Source organism: Diadema setosum, chromosome 17 (genome assembly GCF_964275005.1).
Source record: "Diadema setosum chromosome 17, eeDiaSeto1, whole genome shotgun sequence".
Lineage (NCBI taxonomy): Eukaryota > Metazoa > Echinodermata > Echinoidea > Diadematoida > Diadematidae > Diadema > Diadema setosum.
In genome coordinates, this window is record NC_092701.1 from 32,532,083 (window position 1) to 32,552,373 (window position 20,291).

Genomic DNA, 20,291 nt, shown 5'->3' on the forward strand with positions numbered 1-20,291 from the left:
GTCGTAAATCCATTGCATCGTCCGAAAGAGCTTCGTGTTCGTATCTGAAATTAATTTTATTCCACTTGTTCGCTCACCACCGATTTTGTATAATACTATCTGAGTGCTGTATCACTATGCCAGCATAATAGTCAAAGAAGATCTCTGCTTGTTCATGCTATTCATCACGCGCAGATATCTCACCCACGCTCATCATTGCACTGAACACTGACTGCTTGTCAGCGAGAAGTCTATCGGGTGTGTCCATCTCGACGATCTGACCCGAATCGAGCACCATGATGCGATCCGAGTCGAGCACGGTGTGAAGGCGATGGGCAATGGTCAGCACGGTGCGGTCAGCAAATTCTCGGCGAATTGTGGCTTGGATGAGGCTGTCCGTCTCGTTATCGATGGTGGCAGTGGCCTCGTCCAGGAAGATAATCTTAGAGCCACGGAGGAGAGTTCTCGCTAGGCACAGGAGTTGTCTCTCCCCGGCTGAGAAGTTTGAGCCTTTTTCCATCACTGGCGCCTCGAGCTGCATCTCGGCAATCGCCACCTTCTCTTTCATGGAGGTCTTCTCCAAGGCGTCCCAGATGTCATCGTCGGAAAACGTGTTGTAAGGGTCGAGGTTGTAGCGGACGGTGCCGATGAAGAGGACAGGATCCTGAGGAATGATGGAGATTCTCGAACGGAGGTCTCGGAGACTGATTCCAGCGATGTCCAGACTATCTATAGATATTCGTCCCGTTTCTGCTTTCACTAGCCGGAAGAGTGCGGCGGCGATGGACGATTTACCCGAACCGGTTCTGCCTACAATGCCCACTTTTTCTCCGGCGTGGATCTGGAAGGAAAGATCTTTGAGGACTAGAGGAAGATATGGCCTGTACCTCATATTAATTGAGCTGAAAATGATGCCCCCTTGTTTCGGCCAGTTTTCCGGAATGATATGGCAGGAATGATCGGCCTCTTCCCGTTCTAATGTGTTGATATAATCGGTAATGCGTTCTACAGACGTAAAACGGGCAAGAGTTTCCATTGCCTGTCTCGTACCAAACTGAAGCATGCCAAGTATCTGTACCGAGTAGGACAGCGCTAATCCGGCGTAGGCAGCCGCGGTACTTCCGTGGGTGCAAACTACAGATATTCCTATGAAGAGCTCTGCAAGTGCTACGATAAAGTCTAGCCTGAATGCGAGCCATCGCTGACCGACGGTGAACAACATCCGAGGACTTGAGTTGTCGTCAATGAGGTTAGTGCACTGATCGAGGAACATCTGCTCTCTTGCAAACGCGCGGATCGTCACCTGAGCCTCGACGCAGGTTTTGAAGTGGCTCAGCAAAGGGGAGCGTGTCACGTTCTCGATTCGCTTTATATCGCGAATTCCCGGTAGAAAATGGAGGGACACCCAGATGAAGCAAAGGGAGAAGATCACGACGCCAATAATGAACCACGGAAAGACAGCGATGATGACACACACCGAGGCAACAACGGTTAGACTATTCCAGAGGAATGTCTCCAGAAGATTTGGAAGCGCCGTGTCAGTCTCGTCGATGTCTCGCGAGAAGCGATTGAGAACCCGTCCTGACGGGGTGGTGTCGAAGAAGCTCATTGGGGAAGAGAAGACTCGCTGTAAGAGAGACCGGTGAAGACTAGAGGCGGCCGAGACGGTGATGTACACGTAGAATAATACATTCACAATGCAAGCGACAAACACAGCAATCAAACTGAAAGAGTAGATTTTCGGATAATAGGTAAAGTCGGGATGTCCGAGGATGTCAGCTTGAGCATCACACGTGTTCGAACTAGAAGTGTTGCTAGGTAACGAGTCTTCCATGGCGCTCATCCACTTGCTCAGCCATGCACTGCTAAAAGCCGCACTGGCTGGACAGGTGCAGAACAATAACAGAGCAATAATGCATTTAATATAGCCTCCAGCGTGGTGACAGTATTGCGCGAAAGTCTTCAGACTGACTGACCCAGACTCTCTATTTTCTGCCACAACTAGAGTCCCGTTGTGTTCGCCCTCTCTCCTTTTTCCATCATGTGTCTTTGTGGGAAATGACTTTTCAACATCTTCATTGCCATCGCTGCTATGGTCATCAGCTGTTTTCCCATGAGTAACATCGAACGACCGTATGAGGGCAGCATACCCGGAGTCGTTCTCCATGAGCTGGGCGTGAGTTCCTTCTTCCGTTACGCGTCCGTTACCAATGACGATCACTCGGTCGCATCTTTTTAAAAACTGTGAAGAAAGATCGAGATTGATACTGTAAGAAAAAAGAAAATGTAACTCTCAGATCATGTCGTTGTGTCATCTGAGCTGACGCGATTGAACGGAAGGCCCTTGCAAAGCGAAGACCTCGACAACTATTATATGCTTTAATTTTTATCAAACCAAATAGCTTCTAATGCTCTTTTTGATAAGTGGAATAGATCACGGTATTGTTTCCTGGCTAAGCATGAATAAACGGATATAGTATTACTTAACGATGTGATTGCCGGCAAACCAAGACAAATCCACGTTCTTCCTTAATCCATAGCACACATGTTAATCACGTGATGAGATCGTACAAGACCTCACAGGGAAATTTCGGTTGATAGCCAGCGTCGCTCCGCAAAGTTTTCACCATTGAAAGTGGTATCATATAGTACAAAACACCCATCAACACGTTGTGAACATTCGTATTAAAACTAAATTGTCCAATAAAAGCATATTTTTTGCTTTAAAAATGCATTTGCGTTTTGAATGCCTCAATAAACGTGCATATGGGCTTATCTTGTTCTGAGGTGTCACCTACTCGATTCGCAGATGCGCGTACAAGGAAGTACAGAAATACATGAATAAAATAATAGGTAAAAATGAAGTCTACGTCAAGTTGCTTGTAGCTTGTTGACTATCGCTTTGCCTACCTGTAGTTGGTTCGTTACGAGAATGACCGTTTTATCTCGCAGCGCCCCCGCTATGCACTCCTCGAAGATGTGGGCACCGACTGTCGTGTCAACAGCATTCAGCGGATCGTCCAGAAGGTAGACATCCCTGTTGGCATACACGGCCCTTGCCAGGCTCACACGGTGCCTCTGCCCGCCGCTCAGGTTGATTCCCCGCTCACCGATTTCCGTCGAGTCTCCGCTCGGTAGCTCCTCGATGTCGTCGGCGAGGCAGGCCACCCGGATGGCCTCGCGATAGCAAGTCTCGTCGAAGTCGCCGTTTCCGAAGAGCAGGATGTTTTCCCGCAGGGTGGCGTTGACGATGATTGGATCTTCGGCGGTGTAAGCTATCGAGCCCCTCACAGCAACGGTTCCCATGGTAACACAGGTTTCTCCCAGAATGGTGTGCAGCAGCGAAGTCTTTCCGCTGGCCACGCTGCCACAAACACCGACAAGAGAACCCTGCCATCGAAATACATTTGGTTATGCATACATTCTCTGACACTTACACGCAGAAGAGTTAACTGTATCTAATTCAATCACCATTATAATGCACTATCATAATTATCACCATCATATTGATATAAATATAATGCTATTCCCTTTTCCTCCTGAAAAAAAAAGTAAGGAATGTGCTCTTTTTATTATGCTAGAAATTGTTCAACATGTCAAATTTTCCTCATGTCTTCTTTACATCCATTTGAAACTCTGATATCACGGATTGCTGTAGCCTTCTTGTCCAGAGATAGCGGTACGGACACTTTGAAAATTCAAAACTTTCGAACGGATTGTCCAATTTTCCTCAAAATTTACTAATGTTTACTACATACTAGTATTTCTATATTCACTGAATCACAATATAGTCCTATATTTGAGGTAAATTCCACAACTTTCATTTCCACAATAAACAAGAAAGTGGTAGGAAGATACTACCAAGAGCGAAGCGACCAGGTGAATGAGGGTCCACATGTGCATATGATATGAGAAGTTAAAGTATCGTTCATTGTGAAATGGTGCGATTTTAAAGGTACGTTATTCTGGTGTGCATTTTGTGACGTAAGTATAAGCTAGGACAGGTTACGTATGAATTGGGATTCTATTTCTCACCTTTCCAACTCGAAGTGACACGTTGTCGAGAATTTCAGTCTGAGGTTGCTCTCTGGGGCTGTCTCCACTTCCATCACTCACGGGTGAGTCTTTGTCCTGGGTTGTTGTGTGTTTTTTGTTTTTTGTTTTTCAAGAGGATATACAAATAGGAAAATATCATTTCTGCAGTCTACATCAGTATCATTTCTATCATCATGTCGTATTTGTCTTCGTTTTAGATCCAATTACAACCGTTGTCAGTCTTTATTTTTCCCAGATGTAGTGTTTCAAATTTTGAAATAAGATAAAGAATGTAGTATCTATTGATAAAATGAGAACTTTCTTATCGCCGATTCTAGCAAACAAACACGATGCAGCAAGGTCAAAGACGCAAGTTTGGAGATAGACAGGACATACGTGGTCAAGCAGGACATCTTCTTCTGCAAGATGGTTGGTAGCTTCTTTTGACATTCCAAGGTCGTTTTTCTGCCACACAACCGACACCGATTCCATCTGCACGACCATGGTATCGTCCTCTATCTTGTCACAGACGGGCGCGACTTCGTTCGCGAGCAAGAGTTCCTTGAGTCGCGGTATAGACACCAGCATCTCGCTGAAGTGCATGTAGCCGAACTGAGACATGGTGAGCATCGATCGCATGCTGAAGATGACCGCCAGAGAGGTGAAGGCCTGTGAGTGTAACAGGTGCATGGCTTGAGATTGTATTGTATTCTGTTGTATTGTATTGTATTGTATTGTATTGATTTCCGCATAAAATCAACATCGAAAGATATACAAATAATAATCAGACATGGTAACTGGGATACGGCTGGATTGCCCTGCTCAGCTGTGCCTAAAAGACACTGCTATTCTACCGAGGAGTCCAGAAAACCATATAAATAACAATAGTTTACATTTTAAAAAATGAATTTCAGAATCAGAATTCAGAATATGAACTGTACAGATGGCACTGGTTGACATTAATTAATATATGACACAGTTTTCCTATCGAACGGAAAAAAAGTACAAGATACAGTATAAAGACGGGACGAAATAAACGAAGCAACCCACCATGGATGGAGTCAGACAATTGCCGAGAGCAAAATGAACCATGATCGTCGATACGATAGCAGTGATCGGCGTCAAAACGACCAGCGCCTTTTCGAATCCGCGCATCATACCAATGCACGCCAGGTACAGTTGCTCTCTACGTCTGATAGCTGTGAATACAAACAAAGAGCTGTCATATTATGCTGGGTGATGTTTTCGCAATAACGAACCTTTGGAATAACGAACGCTATTTCTTTTTCGGAATAACGAATCTTCGCACCAACGAACCTTCGGAATAACGACCTGTCATGCCGTAGGTGATGAATTAGGAGCCATACGTTTACTCGTTGTTTCATTTTTCTAACTCGTATCAAACAAAGTTCAGTTGATGTGTCAGTATACATAAATTATGCACAGGAAAGAGTGGATCGGTGAGAATTGGATATGCAAGTTCAACTTTGGAACTGTTTAAACCCATGTACGAGCCTAACGAGTGTGTTTTAGACTGTTTCCAAAGTTAAACGAGAGCCTGCAATTCTTTTTGAAAATAGGCCTGTGCATCATTCGTTTTATACAAATCGGCTTGAAGTATGCGTTCGGATTTTACCGGACGCATGGCTCAGTAGAAATCAATGTATGATAATTGACCAATCAGATTGCAGAGATTCTAAAGCCCAATTTATGATATGATTAATACAATTCATTAAAAAAATCTCTATAAGAGGAATCCACATCACCTTTAATTGTCTTTCCAAAGAAATCTTCCCAGGCGTACATCTTGATGAACTTGATACAGGTCAGCATTTCGTTGATGATTTCCACCCGTCTGTCCGTCTGCCTCACCATGCGTTTCCGGCACTTCACCTTGGCGTAGAATGTCAGGTAGAACTGCATACACATTTTTAATACACAGAGAGATCAAATCGCTGATTATGAAAGTGATGGAGTTGTCCTCAGATCAAAGAGTGGGAAAAGTTCATTAATGCCAGGTAAGTGACAGATGAAAACGTAGGTGTGTTTTTTTCCTAATGTTTCCCGGTTTGTTTGTTTTTTTTTAACCTCAAAGTCTGCACATAGTGAAACTGAAGATGGCAACTAAGGGGTAAGTGAAATATTGCGGTTCAAACAACTTCGCAGCTGGAAATTGATATGTTCGAATTGTGTGGCTGATTTCCTTCACGTGCACTCGCCTCTCGTACACGCGGAAATACCAATAATCATTCATTGTTGTGAATGTAGCTCGCATACATACACCACACACACACACACACACACACACACACACACATATATATATATATATATATATATATATATATATATATATATATATACATACATATACCTGTGACATGTGATTTGTCCACTCAAGATATCGAGACAAGGAAATTAACATCAGCAACCACGAACTATAAGCACATCCTACCTGAAGTACGTAAGTTCCTGCGTAGATTGCCATTCCTACGAAAGCTGACGGACCCATGATGCTAGCCAGATACGCGCATGCGCAGATGAATACTGCAGGTCCTCCTCCGATTAAAGGTGTAAATACGACACCCTTTCCGAGGGGAAAAGAATAAAGATCATATATGAAATCAGGCGTGAACAAGATGGACTTCTTTATGCTTAATACGACAAAGTCGGGCGGGAAAGAACATCAAGGGGGGGGGGGGGGCGTCAGGTTGTGAACGCTGATCTCATAGATCAGTGGTTGTGGAAGAATGGAGATTCTCATACTGAGTATTCTTTACATTAACTGTCGCCAAATACTGTGGGAGCGAGACACGACAACGAAGGGTACAGTCGATATTGCAAGCTTTATACCACAGAATAATGGAAGGACACGTTGGGCGCAATTCTAAAAGTTTCAACTTCAACTTCAATTTCGTTTGCTAAGTTTATAAGTTATCTCACTCATGACAATTACCATGGCAACGACTTGCACACAGCAAATTCAGATAGGATTGTACAACAATGTCTTTGTGTGGGTTTTTGCCACATCAAGTACTTACAATCACTACATCATACGAATGTTTATCTTGTTGAGCGGGGTCGACAATAGCAAGCTTTAGATCAGCGGCGCGAACGCTACGACGACGTTAATTAGGCCCAAAAAAAAGTGTTCTTCACATGCGCGAGACGGCTGCGTCGTCTTAGTGTTAGATTTGCAACGCAGAAGTTAAGAGGAAAACAAAAATCTGTACTTGCACAAGACAGCTTATCAAAACTGATCTCGTGTTGTTTGAGTTTTCACGGCTGTTCTGGGGCATTTCAGCGTCCGTTCAAATTCACGACGCAGAGAGCTACTTGACGCAGTGATGACGAACGACATAATTGGGGCGCCATTTTACTTTTTTATAGGCTGCGTCTTCGCGGAATCTAAAGCTACTTTGCAACACAATGAGAGAGGAGAATGGTCAACGCCATTGTCTTAACGTCCACGTCTCATATCTAAAGCTCCATGTTGTTAAAACAGGAAGAGGAAGTGTTATGCAGTCCCCTCTCCTCTACGACATTATGCTGACTTTGTACCATTCCAACTGTAGGTTGCCCCTATGAAATGGGTGGTAAATTCTTGAGAGTGTTCGACTATGTCTGTCTTACTTTATCAATCCCGACTGGCTGTCGACTCAATCAAAAGCGAAACGGAAGATTGCCGAGAGAGACGGCATGTCAATTAATTACCGTGGTATACAAAGAAGTGCAGTATGCCACAACTGAAGTGTGACAATATTGAGAGCGCGCAAGAGCTAAAGTATCAGGCAATTCATGGCACAAAAAAGAAGAAGATCGAAACCAATGCAAATGTGTATTCAAAACCGAATAGTTGATGACAAAATAAAATCTATGGATCAAAGAGCAGAAATGCAGTGCTAGGGGCGTAATTGCTTTTATGGTGGCAAGCGATCGGATCTTATTGAGGATATCGTATTTATATCGGTAATGAAGGATCTTTTGACCTACTCTTTATTTGAATCATATCATTTCTCAATGTAATCCAAGAACAATAACATAAGAAATTGCATAACACAAAATGCGACAGGGAAGAGTCTACGACAATGTGTGAAAAAGTGTAATCGTTCTTGTAGAAGTAGAAAATACAGGATACAGCAAGACTATCCCGCACTATACATTCTGCGCCATGGTATCAATACGGGGTGAAATAAATGGGACAGTCATAGAAAGCGGATTTCGACTTTGGTCACTGGCGTCAGGAAGGGAGTCAACTGAAAGGATATTTTGTCAATCATACACAGACACAACTATGTCATTACGTGTACTTCAAAAAAGACAACAATGGACAATGGAAAAGAACAACTTTCCAAAGAGAAGTTCCAACCCGTACGCTTGCGCAGGATAACAAGTGCGTTCATGAACTGGGGTGAAGGTTTAATTTGGGGTTTAAAAGGTAAATTTAACTGTGCGATATCTGTAACTCTTCAGAGCTTGTAATCGATATATCCCGCTCCAGTATACAATGCGGCTTCAGATGTGAACACTGCAGCTAACAGCGTATACAGTAATTATAGTGCCGGCGATGCTCTCAGTATGGTCCCATTCTTCATTATATTCTACGTATTGTACTATACTCTTTGCACTCGCAATCCATGCTCTATCCAGCTCGTTATTCCGGAGGTTCGTTATTCCGAAGGCTCTTTAGTCCGAAGATTCGTTATTCCGAAGGTTCGTTATTCCGAATGTCATTTTCGGATCAACGAATCTCCGGAATAACGAACTTTCGGAATAACGCCACAACAATGTTCAGATTAACGAACCCTTTTTCATTTTCGGATTAACGAACCTCCAGGTATAGGGAATTTGCGTGTTTCGGATTAACGAACCTTCGGAATAACAAACCTTCGGAATAGCGAACCTTCGGAATAACGAACAGCACCAGCTCTATCCAACAAAAGAATGACGAGCAATTTAACCAGAAAGTAACCCATCACAATTCAGATACTGTCTTGTATACATGCCCTCAAAATGTTCCTGCCTAGCGTGACAGGTTTTTTTTTTCCCCCGCAGTTAATGGGAGGGGAGCGCTGGGAGGGTGGTGAACGGCACATTCAATGTGAGCACGAAAAAGTGAATAGACTGATGTCAGAGTAACAAATTCGATTTGTAGGTGTAATGAAGCCTTATGTGATTTGACACGACCGCTTCTTCTTACGAATTGTAATTAGCAGATCGCAGATCGCCAAGAGGATACAGACAAGATTTGAATAATAGTTGCGTCGCCAACGGCGACGTCACACTCACTTCGTAAAGTCGGTTTCCGTCGTTAATGCACACGTTGACGACCTCACCCACCGACTTGTTACGTAGTCCGCGCTGACGCAGAACCCTCTCAAATAGGCAGGCCACGACGGCGCCGCGCAGACGCGCACCGTTCTGGACGCCGTAATAATAGTGGAGACCCATGCACGTGTTCGCGGTCAACATGAAAACTGCAGCTGAGACGGCGTAGAGAACGCCGCGGTAAGCGGGTGGGTTGTCCTCCTCAGCATACCGTAGAAGCCCGTTTATGGAAATCGTCTTTGTCAGGTGGAGAGGGGGGAAAGAGAGAAAGAGGAAAACGGTCAAGAATCAGGATAAATGTTTCGGATTAAAGACTACACTGACGTTTCAAGATCAAATAAGGAAGAAAATACATGTAGATTCATAATGAATGGATAGAGAGAACTACGGACTCTCAGTCTGTGCTAGATTCGCGCTTGCCGTCATCGCTGGATAAGAAGACAACTACAGTTCATGACATTATTTATCAATAATATAAAAAAAAACATAAAGAAAATTCAACATGTTTTCACTTTTCTGGCACAATGAAAGCGCACTTGAATTACCTCTTTCATAAAGCAGGGGGAATGACGTTACCCTTAACATAATAATGTCAGTAACAATTCGATGGAATGTGTACTTTTCATGAAAAAAAAAGACATTTTGCGGAATCCAGCTATGACGGCACCAAAACTTTAAATATTCATAATTTTTTAATCGATTGTCCAATTTTCAAAACTTTCAGTTTTCAAAACATTTTCAAACTTTTATTGATGTGTTCTTTTAGTATTGCTGCTTTCACTCAATCCATATCTGTATTTTGGTTTCCTTAAAACTGTCGTTTTTGTTGTTATTATTGTTGTTGGTTTATATGCATCTTAACATGATTCCCTAGCAGTCACGTAGACTTAATCTAAAATCAAATCTTAATGAAATTACGATATGGACAGTAGATACACTAGTTTGATGGATATATATATAGAGAGAGCAAGTGTAAGTATTTGTGTGTGTGTGTGTGTGATTGTTTTGAGTAACCATCATTCTCTAGACAATAGAAGCTAAGGACACAGACGAAATATATTGTCAGAATTCTTCAGGATGAAGAAAGTCTTGATAGGCAGATTTCATTTTATCTGACTGTTCATACTTCACTCAGTGCATATCAGTAGTTGATGTTGTCATGTCGGGAAACATCGGGCAGACTTTCTCATTGTCAAGAACAGCCTCTTAGAAAGGTATGCAGAGAATCTCAAGTACTTGAGTCATTTTATTCAACCACAATGTACTTACCGTGCAGGCCAGAACACTCAGGGAGCTAACTGTGATGAGCATTGCGCACGCCAGGGCGCGACGCCACACGAAACGCAGCGCGACGCGCCCCAGCGACGCGCGCTCTCCGTCTGCGCCACATCTCGCCAGCTCGGCCTCCCACATCACCGAAAATTCCTCGGCACTCCGCTTCGCGCAGTTGTTCTCAGAAATCCGATAGAGATCCGCCTCGTCCAGACGTCGCTTGTAAGCGAGGTTGAACAGCGGCGAGAGCCATTGCAGAGTCACTATTTTCAAGAGACTGGAATGAGTCCATGGATTGTGTTGGGGAGTACCATTGTCACCTGAACTCTGTTCCTTGTCTTCCTCGGTAGCAGCCGGCTGCGTAGTCTTGGTCTCATTTGTTTCGTCGTCACATTTTAGTGAGTTGTTGTCGTGTGTCCTGTCCAGCGGGAAATAAATAAGAATGTGCAAGACAGTTTAAGTGCATCATGCCAACCCTGCAGGGGTTAGCTTTTTGACAAGGCTTTCTCGCTTTATGATGGCTGTAACAGATGAGCGAAGCGAGCCCAGCCGAGAGCGACACGTGCGCTTTCGCACTAGCCTTCAGCTGGGCTCGCTTCGTTTGCATGAAGCATTTTGTCCGACAAAGCTGTAGGACAAATTTGCTCTCAGCCAATCAGATGCAAGGATTTCAATAGCTTGTAACAGTTTGTCAGAAAAATATCCGACCAAAATGCTTCATGAAATGCCCCTCATCTATCTACACTTTGTACTCTAAAACCTGCACTGTTGGTATCGCAATACTTGGCACTGTTTTGGTAATTATCCTAGGGGGTAGTTGTCCTGGGAGTTAACTGTCTTAGAGGTAGTTGTCCTTAGGAAGTAGTTATCTGTCTGTAATTGTCCGGAGGTAGATGTCGGGGTAGTTGTACAGAGGGTAGTTGTCCGGATACGGAATAAGTCTATAGTTGAGACTAATATGTCGTGTCAATTAGTTCCTTCGTCGGTGTCGTTTTCCTTAACTTTCTTACCCGTGGTGGGTGTTCATTTATTGATAACAAAAACGATTCACGCTCTGAATTTTGCCGTCATCTTAAGAGCAGATATTGTATGTCTATGTCATGCCGTCTTAATTGCAAGTTATAATAATAATAATAATAATAATAATAATAATAATAATAATAATAATAATAATAATAATAATAAGGTCTTATTTACCCAGGGTAGCCTCTTCAGTGTTGACACTGCTCTACCAGAGGGCCCTGCCATTATTATTACCCTAGCGTTGCCAGGTACCCATTTATACACCAGCCTGGGTCGAGAGGGACACAGTGGGTAAAAACATCTTGTCCAAGGACGTAAGCACTGGGCGGGATTCGAACTCGGGTCCTCCGATCGGGAGTCGGGAGTCTTATCCACTATGCCACAGCGCCCCCACTGGGTCGAGTCAGTTCTTGCATTAATTTTGTCAAAACATTCAGCTAAACCTCGGCCAGGCTTACCTTACATCGTCTTCCGAGATCTTGTCCGTCTCCGATACCTCTTGTAAAGGTAGCTCAGTCGAAGTCAGGGTTTCGGGAATATCTGTTCCCTGGGACCCGTCGGCGCTCTCGGGATGAGGGTCGATTGCGTTCTCGTCCACCGATTCGATCGTCATCGTCAATTGATCATCCAAATGATATCTACAGACAAGGGAGATGTTTTGCAGAATTCTTAAATTGGACGTATTCTCTCATGACTCACTTGGTACTGCTGCGGTAAGGATCGGTAAATGCATCGATCTGGTTGTTAATCGGAGATTATGTATAGAAATTCTTCGAGCATGTGGTTACTCGTTACTCCAGCGTTGGTTTGAATGGACAATCTGAAAAATGCCTTTTACCAAACATGTCTGATATAGATGCGATGAACACTGGGCCATTTCTTTTCTATCCCCAACCTAAAAAGAGGATATTTTAATACATATGTATCATCGACAATGTATAGATTTAACTGCTAATAGCTACTATATCGATATGATAATAGCATTAATATTGTTGAAAGTAACACAATACGAGACCATACAAAAAAAAAAAGTTTGAATTGAATTGAACTGCATATTGCATGTCATTTATGCATTGAATGGTACCCCCCCCCCAAAAAAAAAAGACATATTCTGAAAATCTCTAGTGAGTAACTACCCGTACTATGTGCGTCCCTGAACACAGAAGGAGTGATGACTGCTTTTGGGAAAATTTTCCATGGATGTCACACACTGGTCTTGATCAACATTACAAATTATATCCGCGAAGGCAGAAAACAAACTAAGCGAAAACCCGCTTGCTGCAGGCTTGCAGCCGTGCTTAATTCTCTGACAATGTCTAATGGGTGAAATGTAGACCACTGCATTGTTAATCAATACTTCACGGATGTGTGCATGGTTCTTACGTTTCATCAGACGGTAGGGCCTAAAGCTCAAACTTAGCGGTACCTCTTCTTTTTCCTGTGTCACGCATTCATGAATACCAGCACATGGCATCAGGCTAAAGAAAATAATATCAGACATCGCCTGTCATTTTATTTGATAAAGTAACTAAATGCACATTTCACTTTGGGAGAGGTAATGAAATTGACGGGTTGTTTGTGACTTACTGGCGGCATATTCAGTCAGTGACTACTTGTCTTGCGACGAATATCAACGTTGATTTTTTTTTTTGGGGGGGGGGGATTAGAATATACTTTAAAAAGTGACAATTTCTGAAGCTATCATTTTATGCCACATGATAGCAATTACAAGCTTGTAAAATTCACGAAATGTGATTTATTCCGGCATCGAGAAGCTGAAAAGCTAAACACGCACTAACACACAAAAGGATTAAAAATTGAAGAAATAATACTAAGGACATTCTTAACTGTGGTACAGAAATAAGTGAGATGGAATGACGAATAAACTCTAAAAGTAGATACGAAGACCAATTTCACTACTTGCCTAATAGGGGAAAACGCTCTGCGTAACTGAATAATTGTCTCTCCACATTTACACACACACCACAGTAAAAATAAAAATGTTAAAAAAATATTAACTTTACCAATATTTGAATTGAGGATTTTCTGCTTTTTCGGGAGAAATTTATTGAAGTTTTGCTTCATTCTTTCGCTATCTACGCATAAGTCAGTATGAAATACTTTTTCTTCTACAAATCAACATATCGTTACAGCACAATTCACACCTCACAGCACACTGCAGTCGTCACACATACAGACACACATACAAAAACACAGTACTCACGCAACATATAAGTACCCCTACGTGAAGAAAAATCGAAAGTCATATTTATTATCCTAGAAACCATTATGTACCACGAACCCATTTATGTCAACACAAAGTGAAGAATATTGGGTGGGCAGTTAATTCACTCATATCAAAACCAAAACTTGTTAAGAAACCTAAAGCCTCGGTGGCAACACACGCTGGCGAGTGAAAACCCGTCAGCTCTCCATCAAGTATTTTTTTTTAAGTAAAAACTATTTATTACAAAAGAGGGGGTAAAGATTCGAGTGAATGTGCGTAACTGCACAAAGTGGGCATGAGGTTATGCCAAGCGGGATATGCTGGATAAGTAATGAAAGCAACCACAGCAGAATGGTAGCATGTGCCTGCATAGACCCGCACGCACACACACACACACACACACACACACACACACACACACACAAACACACTTACATGCAGACACATATATGTGTGTATATATTACATACATACATACATACATACATACATATTACTTAGTACGTAATCTTTGTGAATAATATTGTCACTTAAGTTATCTGATAGGGAGCAGCCTTTGAAAGGTCTTTAGGCCTACTGTCGATTCCTCAAAGTTTGATATGTTTATTGTATTTTGCATTATGTTAGTTGCCAATTTTGTAATGCTTGTATATTTTTAACTTACTATGTGGATAATAGATAAATGAATGAAAAATAAATAAATGTGTCTGTGCATACCATACACGCATTGGACCTGTATAGTTGCATAGATAAATTGTATTATGATAGCAATCTTCATCACCATTACATGTACAAACTTATGTTTAAAAGGTACATCCCATTTAAAATTACATTATTTCATTCGCCTTTTATTCTAGAATATGGCTTTTACGTATCGTGTTTGATTTGTTATCAACATCTTCAGTAGTTGAATATTGAGAGCCGAACCAGTGTCAACCACGTTACTGGTGTACGCCAAACACGGTTGAAAATACATGATTTGATATGCATGTGACTCGCACAAGTCAGAGTTGAGAGTGAGTTGAACATTACTATTAATGGCAATTTACCTCGCATTTTACAGGTTCTATAATTACCTTCAAATGACAAGTAGCTGATCATAAAACATTTGACCTTTGCAGTGACGACGATAGCTGTTTGAAACATCTAATTCCCACTACTGAATAAATGCAAAGGGGCTTGCATTTAATATTTTTAAGCAATTGTGATGTAGACGGAAACGTTTCCCTTTCTCTTTGACCGCGTATAAACAGTATGATCAGTATCATCTGACGCCAAAATGACGTCCATATGATTTGGAGCTTTTTAATTGTGTTAATTTTCATTGCAGCAATAACCGAATACGATCTTTTGTGTCATATTTGCAACCATTGAATAGTGGACTGCCTACTCTGATAGACATCATGGGGTGTAATAAAAAAAGAAAGAAATATATATAACTATATTATTATATATAAGTATATTATACAATAAATATAATATATATATATATATAAAACGTAGAATAGATGTGGTAACACGTAGACTATTATCCAGCTGTTTCAAGAAATGTTTAAACCTATCTTTTTACAACTTCTAAATCAAGTCATTATGATAGAGTATAGGCCTACTGTATGTTTCTTGGCCCAAATTACGTAACTTTAATAGAGACATGCATTGAAACCGTGATACTTACACGTTGGGGAAAGCTATGGTATGTTCCTCCTTTGTCGCGCCACGTGAGCTTGAATGAATTCAGCAGTGGGTCTGTTCAGTTCATGTGTACGCATGCTTTTTCGAAGCAAACAGACAGAAGAAGAACGGTGCAGTCAGGAAAGACGACAGTGAAGTATGTTGACGAGTTTCCGAATGAAGCGAAACTTCTGAAGTCCACTCGGGTAGAAAAACAAAACACGAAATACACTTGTCACCAAGACATGCGTTATGAAGACCATGTGATAGTTCGTAATGCGTGTTACATGTTCTGGAGATCAGCAACTACTTACCACCCACATTCCGTGCTATTGGATCCACGTCGATATAACGTTATATGTGTAGGTAATTATTTCTGAGTGATTCTATTCTCAGTATAAAAGAGAGAGAGGTCGATTGCCCAACTCTCAGTTACAGAGTAAGTCCATGAAAATGCACAGGTATACCAGCATAATGAATCGCCCATTGCCATGCACGCGCCATATACCGACTCCACAACGTGCGATTTTATACTTTCACTTTACGTCAATCACCCGTCACGTTCAACTTAAGTAGTGCGGTATCATCTCACTTTCGAGCGCTCCTTCATGTTTAGATTGCAGTGATGACTCTGCAAGATAAATGATAATTGTCCGTTCGGAAGACGAAATGGAGGATTAATGCGGCTGTGGGCGCGCGACATGAAAACAAACTGTCATCATTGTTATTTTGTCGGACTAGACCCGGTGTCATTTGATTTGTAAAGATCTTTCAAGTCCTGTAACTCTCTTTCACCCACAGCCGCCCCAACACACACCAACACATACACACATACGCCCACAAAAACACACAAACAAACACATGTATATATCAAAATAATACATACACTTGCACAAGCATTAATTTCATAGAATTTAACATTAAAACCTAATCGTAAACAAAAACAAAGGAATGTGATATTTAACAATACTCAACCATACAAGGAAATTAATCAAATTACAGTTACATGTACTTTAGAATTGAATATAGAAATTAAGTCAATATTACAAGAACAACAACAACAACAACAAAAATCACCAGGAAAGAATGACACAGCACAATATCGACATCGCATACCATGTTTAAAAAAAAAAGAATAGAAAACGAAAATGATATATTCGTGTCTGCATCAGTGGAAGAAATGGGCTATTTGCCAAGGGACATGAGAGCTATTCCAACATTTAGTCGCCTGCGAATCACTATACGCAACTTCTGTTGTCATTTTGATTTCCTGCTTGCCTCCTGGAATGGAATAGAATTGAACAATGTCACCATCACCTGACTATACATATGAAGCTAAGGGTAGACCTTGTGGAGCCGGGAAATGTAAAAAACGTCTCGCGGGGAAATATAAAAACCTCAAAAATTGCATCAAACGGAAATATACAAACGTCGCGCCGGGAAATGTAAAAATGTTCAATTTTTACCTGGAAATGTAAAAACGCTGCCGGGAAATGTAAAAATTGTGTATTTCAACAGTATTACATACCGATGGTATATAGATGAACTCGATGTCTAACGAACCTGCTCATGAACCTTTACCGTTTTTTTTTTCTTGCAGTGGTGCCCCATGGGGTGAGGGGTGAGGGGAAGAGGGGATTTTCTGCATTTTCTTTCAGCATCTTCTTGAAAAATCTACGACAGATTTTCACCAAACATGGCAGATAGCATTTTACGTTGATATGATCTTTATTTATTAAAATGAGCCCTACCCCACCCCCGCCGAAGGGGGGGGGGGTGAACCTCAGAGTACTTAAACTGTGGATTTTTTAAATCTTCTTCTGTCGAAACGAAAAAGATAGAGCTAGGTTAATACTTTGCAAACATTGATGAATGAAAAGTGTATTTGATTATGGCGGATTCAGGGGTGTCCGGATGGGGGAGAGGGGTGTTAAAGGGAAGAGTGGGATTTTCTAAATTTTCAGCATCTTCCTAAAAAATATATGACGAATTTTCAACAAACTTGGCAGATAGCATGTTTACGGTGATATGATCTTCGTTTGTTAAAATGAGCCCCCCCCCCCCCCCCGCCGATTTCTTCTTTTTTTTTTTTTTGGGGGGGGGGGTGTTGATTGAAGCCTCAGAGTACCTAAACTGTGGATTTTTTAAATCTTATTCTGTCGAACCGAAGAAGATATAGCTAAGTTAGTGCTTTGAAGACATCGATGACTGAAATTTCATTTTTGATTATGGCGGATCCAGGGGTGCCTTGATCGGCGGAGGGGTGACGAGGAGGAGGGGGATTTTCCACATTTACTACATCTTCTTGAAAAATCTCAGCCGAAGGATGCAAAATGACATGTTTTTGTGTTTTTTTTTATCAGGGTTATTAAATATTTTGAAATTGGACATGGTTAGATTTCTTGAACAAAATCTCCATCGTATATAGGCCTACTTACCGTATTCTCTGGCGATAAGTTCGCACCCCTGCATATCAATAGCCCGCACCCCGAATTTGGCGACAAAAGGAAGAAAAAGAATACGAGGTACGATTTTATTCTTTTCAAAACTGTCACCTTTTTTTTCTTAATTCTGAAAACAAACTTCGTATGTATTTTTACCTGGCTTCGCATGTGTCCTAGTTCTTTTGTGTGAGTGTATGTGTGTGTGTGTGTGTGTGTGTGTGTGTGTGTGTGTGTGTGTGTATGTATGTGTTATGTTTTGACTGTAAGAACAGTGAAACGTGTCCTGCAATGTGAAGGAAAACTGATTGTGTGTCGTGATGTTCATGTAACAAACTACGGAATAAAACTTATATGAAAAAGAGCATGCAATGTTCATTGTCACAGTTTGTTTTACAATAGCGAAGCATTGTGCTGCAAGAGATACAAGTTGGAGAGCAGTTATCGTGTTATGTTATGCGTGCAGGACCGATTATTGACATGCAGTCGCCAGGACGGCTTGCCCTGTCCAAAAATCGGCATGGAAACAACAGCACTTAGTAGGTGATGACCAAAAAAAAAAAAAAACAAAACAAAACAAAACAAAAACAGAAAAAAGTTGTCAGTTGACTGCGGAACATAGCTTTGTCTATTAAGATCGATTAATTCATTGCTGATATAGAGTTGCTCATTAACATCGGCACATTGACATTGCATCTATAGTCCATTACATGATTTTGTGTGTTGTTCAACAGTTTATCCTATAGATTGAACAGGCCATTATGGTCATGCTGGCGCATAGGCAGCATCCCGAGTTTATTGCTTCTTATCTGTGAAAATAAGTGCGGAGAATACGGTATACATAATCATGAATGTCAAGAGATCATAACATTACACTACAATGTCAATGGGGATATATTAGGACTGATACGGGATGCTCATCTTGTTTGTTTGTTTGTTTGTTTGTTTGTTTGTTTGTTTGTTTTTTATAGGAAATAACACTCCTGTGATTTGCTTCATTTTTGCAGTTCTTCAAAGACGCATTATGAGGTTACCCCTTTTATACTTCTACCGATATCTTGTATCTGTGTCCAAAGGCTGAACTTTGTTTTACTGTCCGCACAATGTCTTGTAAAGTATTTTTGAGTCCTATTTCGAGGGTGCTGAATCCGAATCTGGAAATGTCACTCTTGCAACCTTCAGGGTTTTGAAAATGTAGTGCTTCACTGTTTCACTGTTTACTAATTAGTCTCAGTGGACCGAACGGGTGTGGAAGTGGGTATATGTGCCTCTTCCAAACGAGGGAACTTGTATACTTTAGACTAGAAACTCAACTATTGGTGGGATGTTTGGAAAATCCTCAATCAATCCCCCCCCCCCCCACACACACACACACTTTCATTTGGAACAGGCTCGCAAGTACAAAATCCATCGAAAATACTGACAAATAGAAAAATTGACCATCTTGGAGGCCATTTTGAAAAATAGAGTTAGGCTCGCAAGTACAACAAATAGAAAAACTGACAAATAGAAAAATTGACCATCTTGGAGGCCATTTCGAAAATCAGAGATAGGCTCGCAAGTACAAAATCTATCAAATTACTGACAAATAGAAAAATTGACCATCTTGGAGGCCATTTTGAAAAATAAAGTTGTCCCCAAAAATTTGACTTTTGCTGAAATCCATGTTGTAATTATGTTTATTTTTTGGTATTGATAGTAAAATGCATGACTGTTATGAATCGTGGCGTCATTTTGAAAAATATGGCTTTGGCATCCAAACTTTTGCTGAAATTCATGTTGTAATTATTATTGATATCTTGGTATTGATAGTAAAATGCTCGAGTGGTCGTGGTTGTGATGGATATGGCCCTCAGTGAGTATGTCTGCTGTTCTCGTTGGGGTTACACTGATGATTTTCATTATCTTTTGGATGTTGGTTCGTGCGCGCTTCTGCAGTTTCACTAACGTCCTGTTGGTTTTGCTCAGTAGTGGTGTGTGGTTGCTGGGCGTGGGTTGCTGGGCGTGGGTGGTGGGTGGCGGGTCCGTGGTATCGATATCATGATTGTGGTGGGTGGTGTGTGGTTGCTGGGCGTGGTTGGTGGTGGTGATGTGCATTTGGTTCTTGGGATGGATGGGTGGCCCATTGTGTGGGGGGCTTTTGATGCGCGTCCGTTCATGACGGCTGCCAGAGAGAATTCCACCCGACCATCCGGGGGGTGCATCTCTTTTATTGACTTCGAAGGTTCTGCATGAATGATTCTCAAGTGGCCTAGTCTTTTCTTGCCAGCCGCTTTCTTCTAAACCTACAGAGGACAATAACCAAAAGCTTGAGT

The 20,291-nt window shown here is 41.6% G+C and overlaps 1 protein-coding gene across 1 annotated transcript; it reads right to left on the reverse strand.

Annotated features, from left to right (window-relative positions):
• Positions 1-157: 157 nt before the first annotated feature.
• LOC140240617 (ATP-binding cassette sub-family C member 5-like) lies at positions 158-20,073 on the reverse strand. Its single transcript, XM_072320371.1, has 11 exons — positions 19,925-20,073; positions 12,096-12,275; positions 10,612-11,032; positions 9,304-9,579; positions 6,470-6,601; positions 5,781-5,931; positions 5,065-5,213; positions 4,411-4,683; positions 4,015-4,110; positions 2,890-3,369; positions 158-2,221 (listed from the first exon to the last, which is right to left on the reverse strand). The coding sequence occupies exons 1-11, from the start codon at positions 20,071-20,073 to the stop codon at positions 158-160; spliced, it is 4,371 nt and encodes a 1,456-aa protein (XP_072176472.1).
• Between the last annotated feature and the right edge of the window lie 218 nt (positions 20,074-20,291).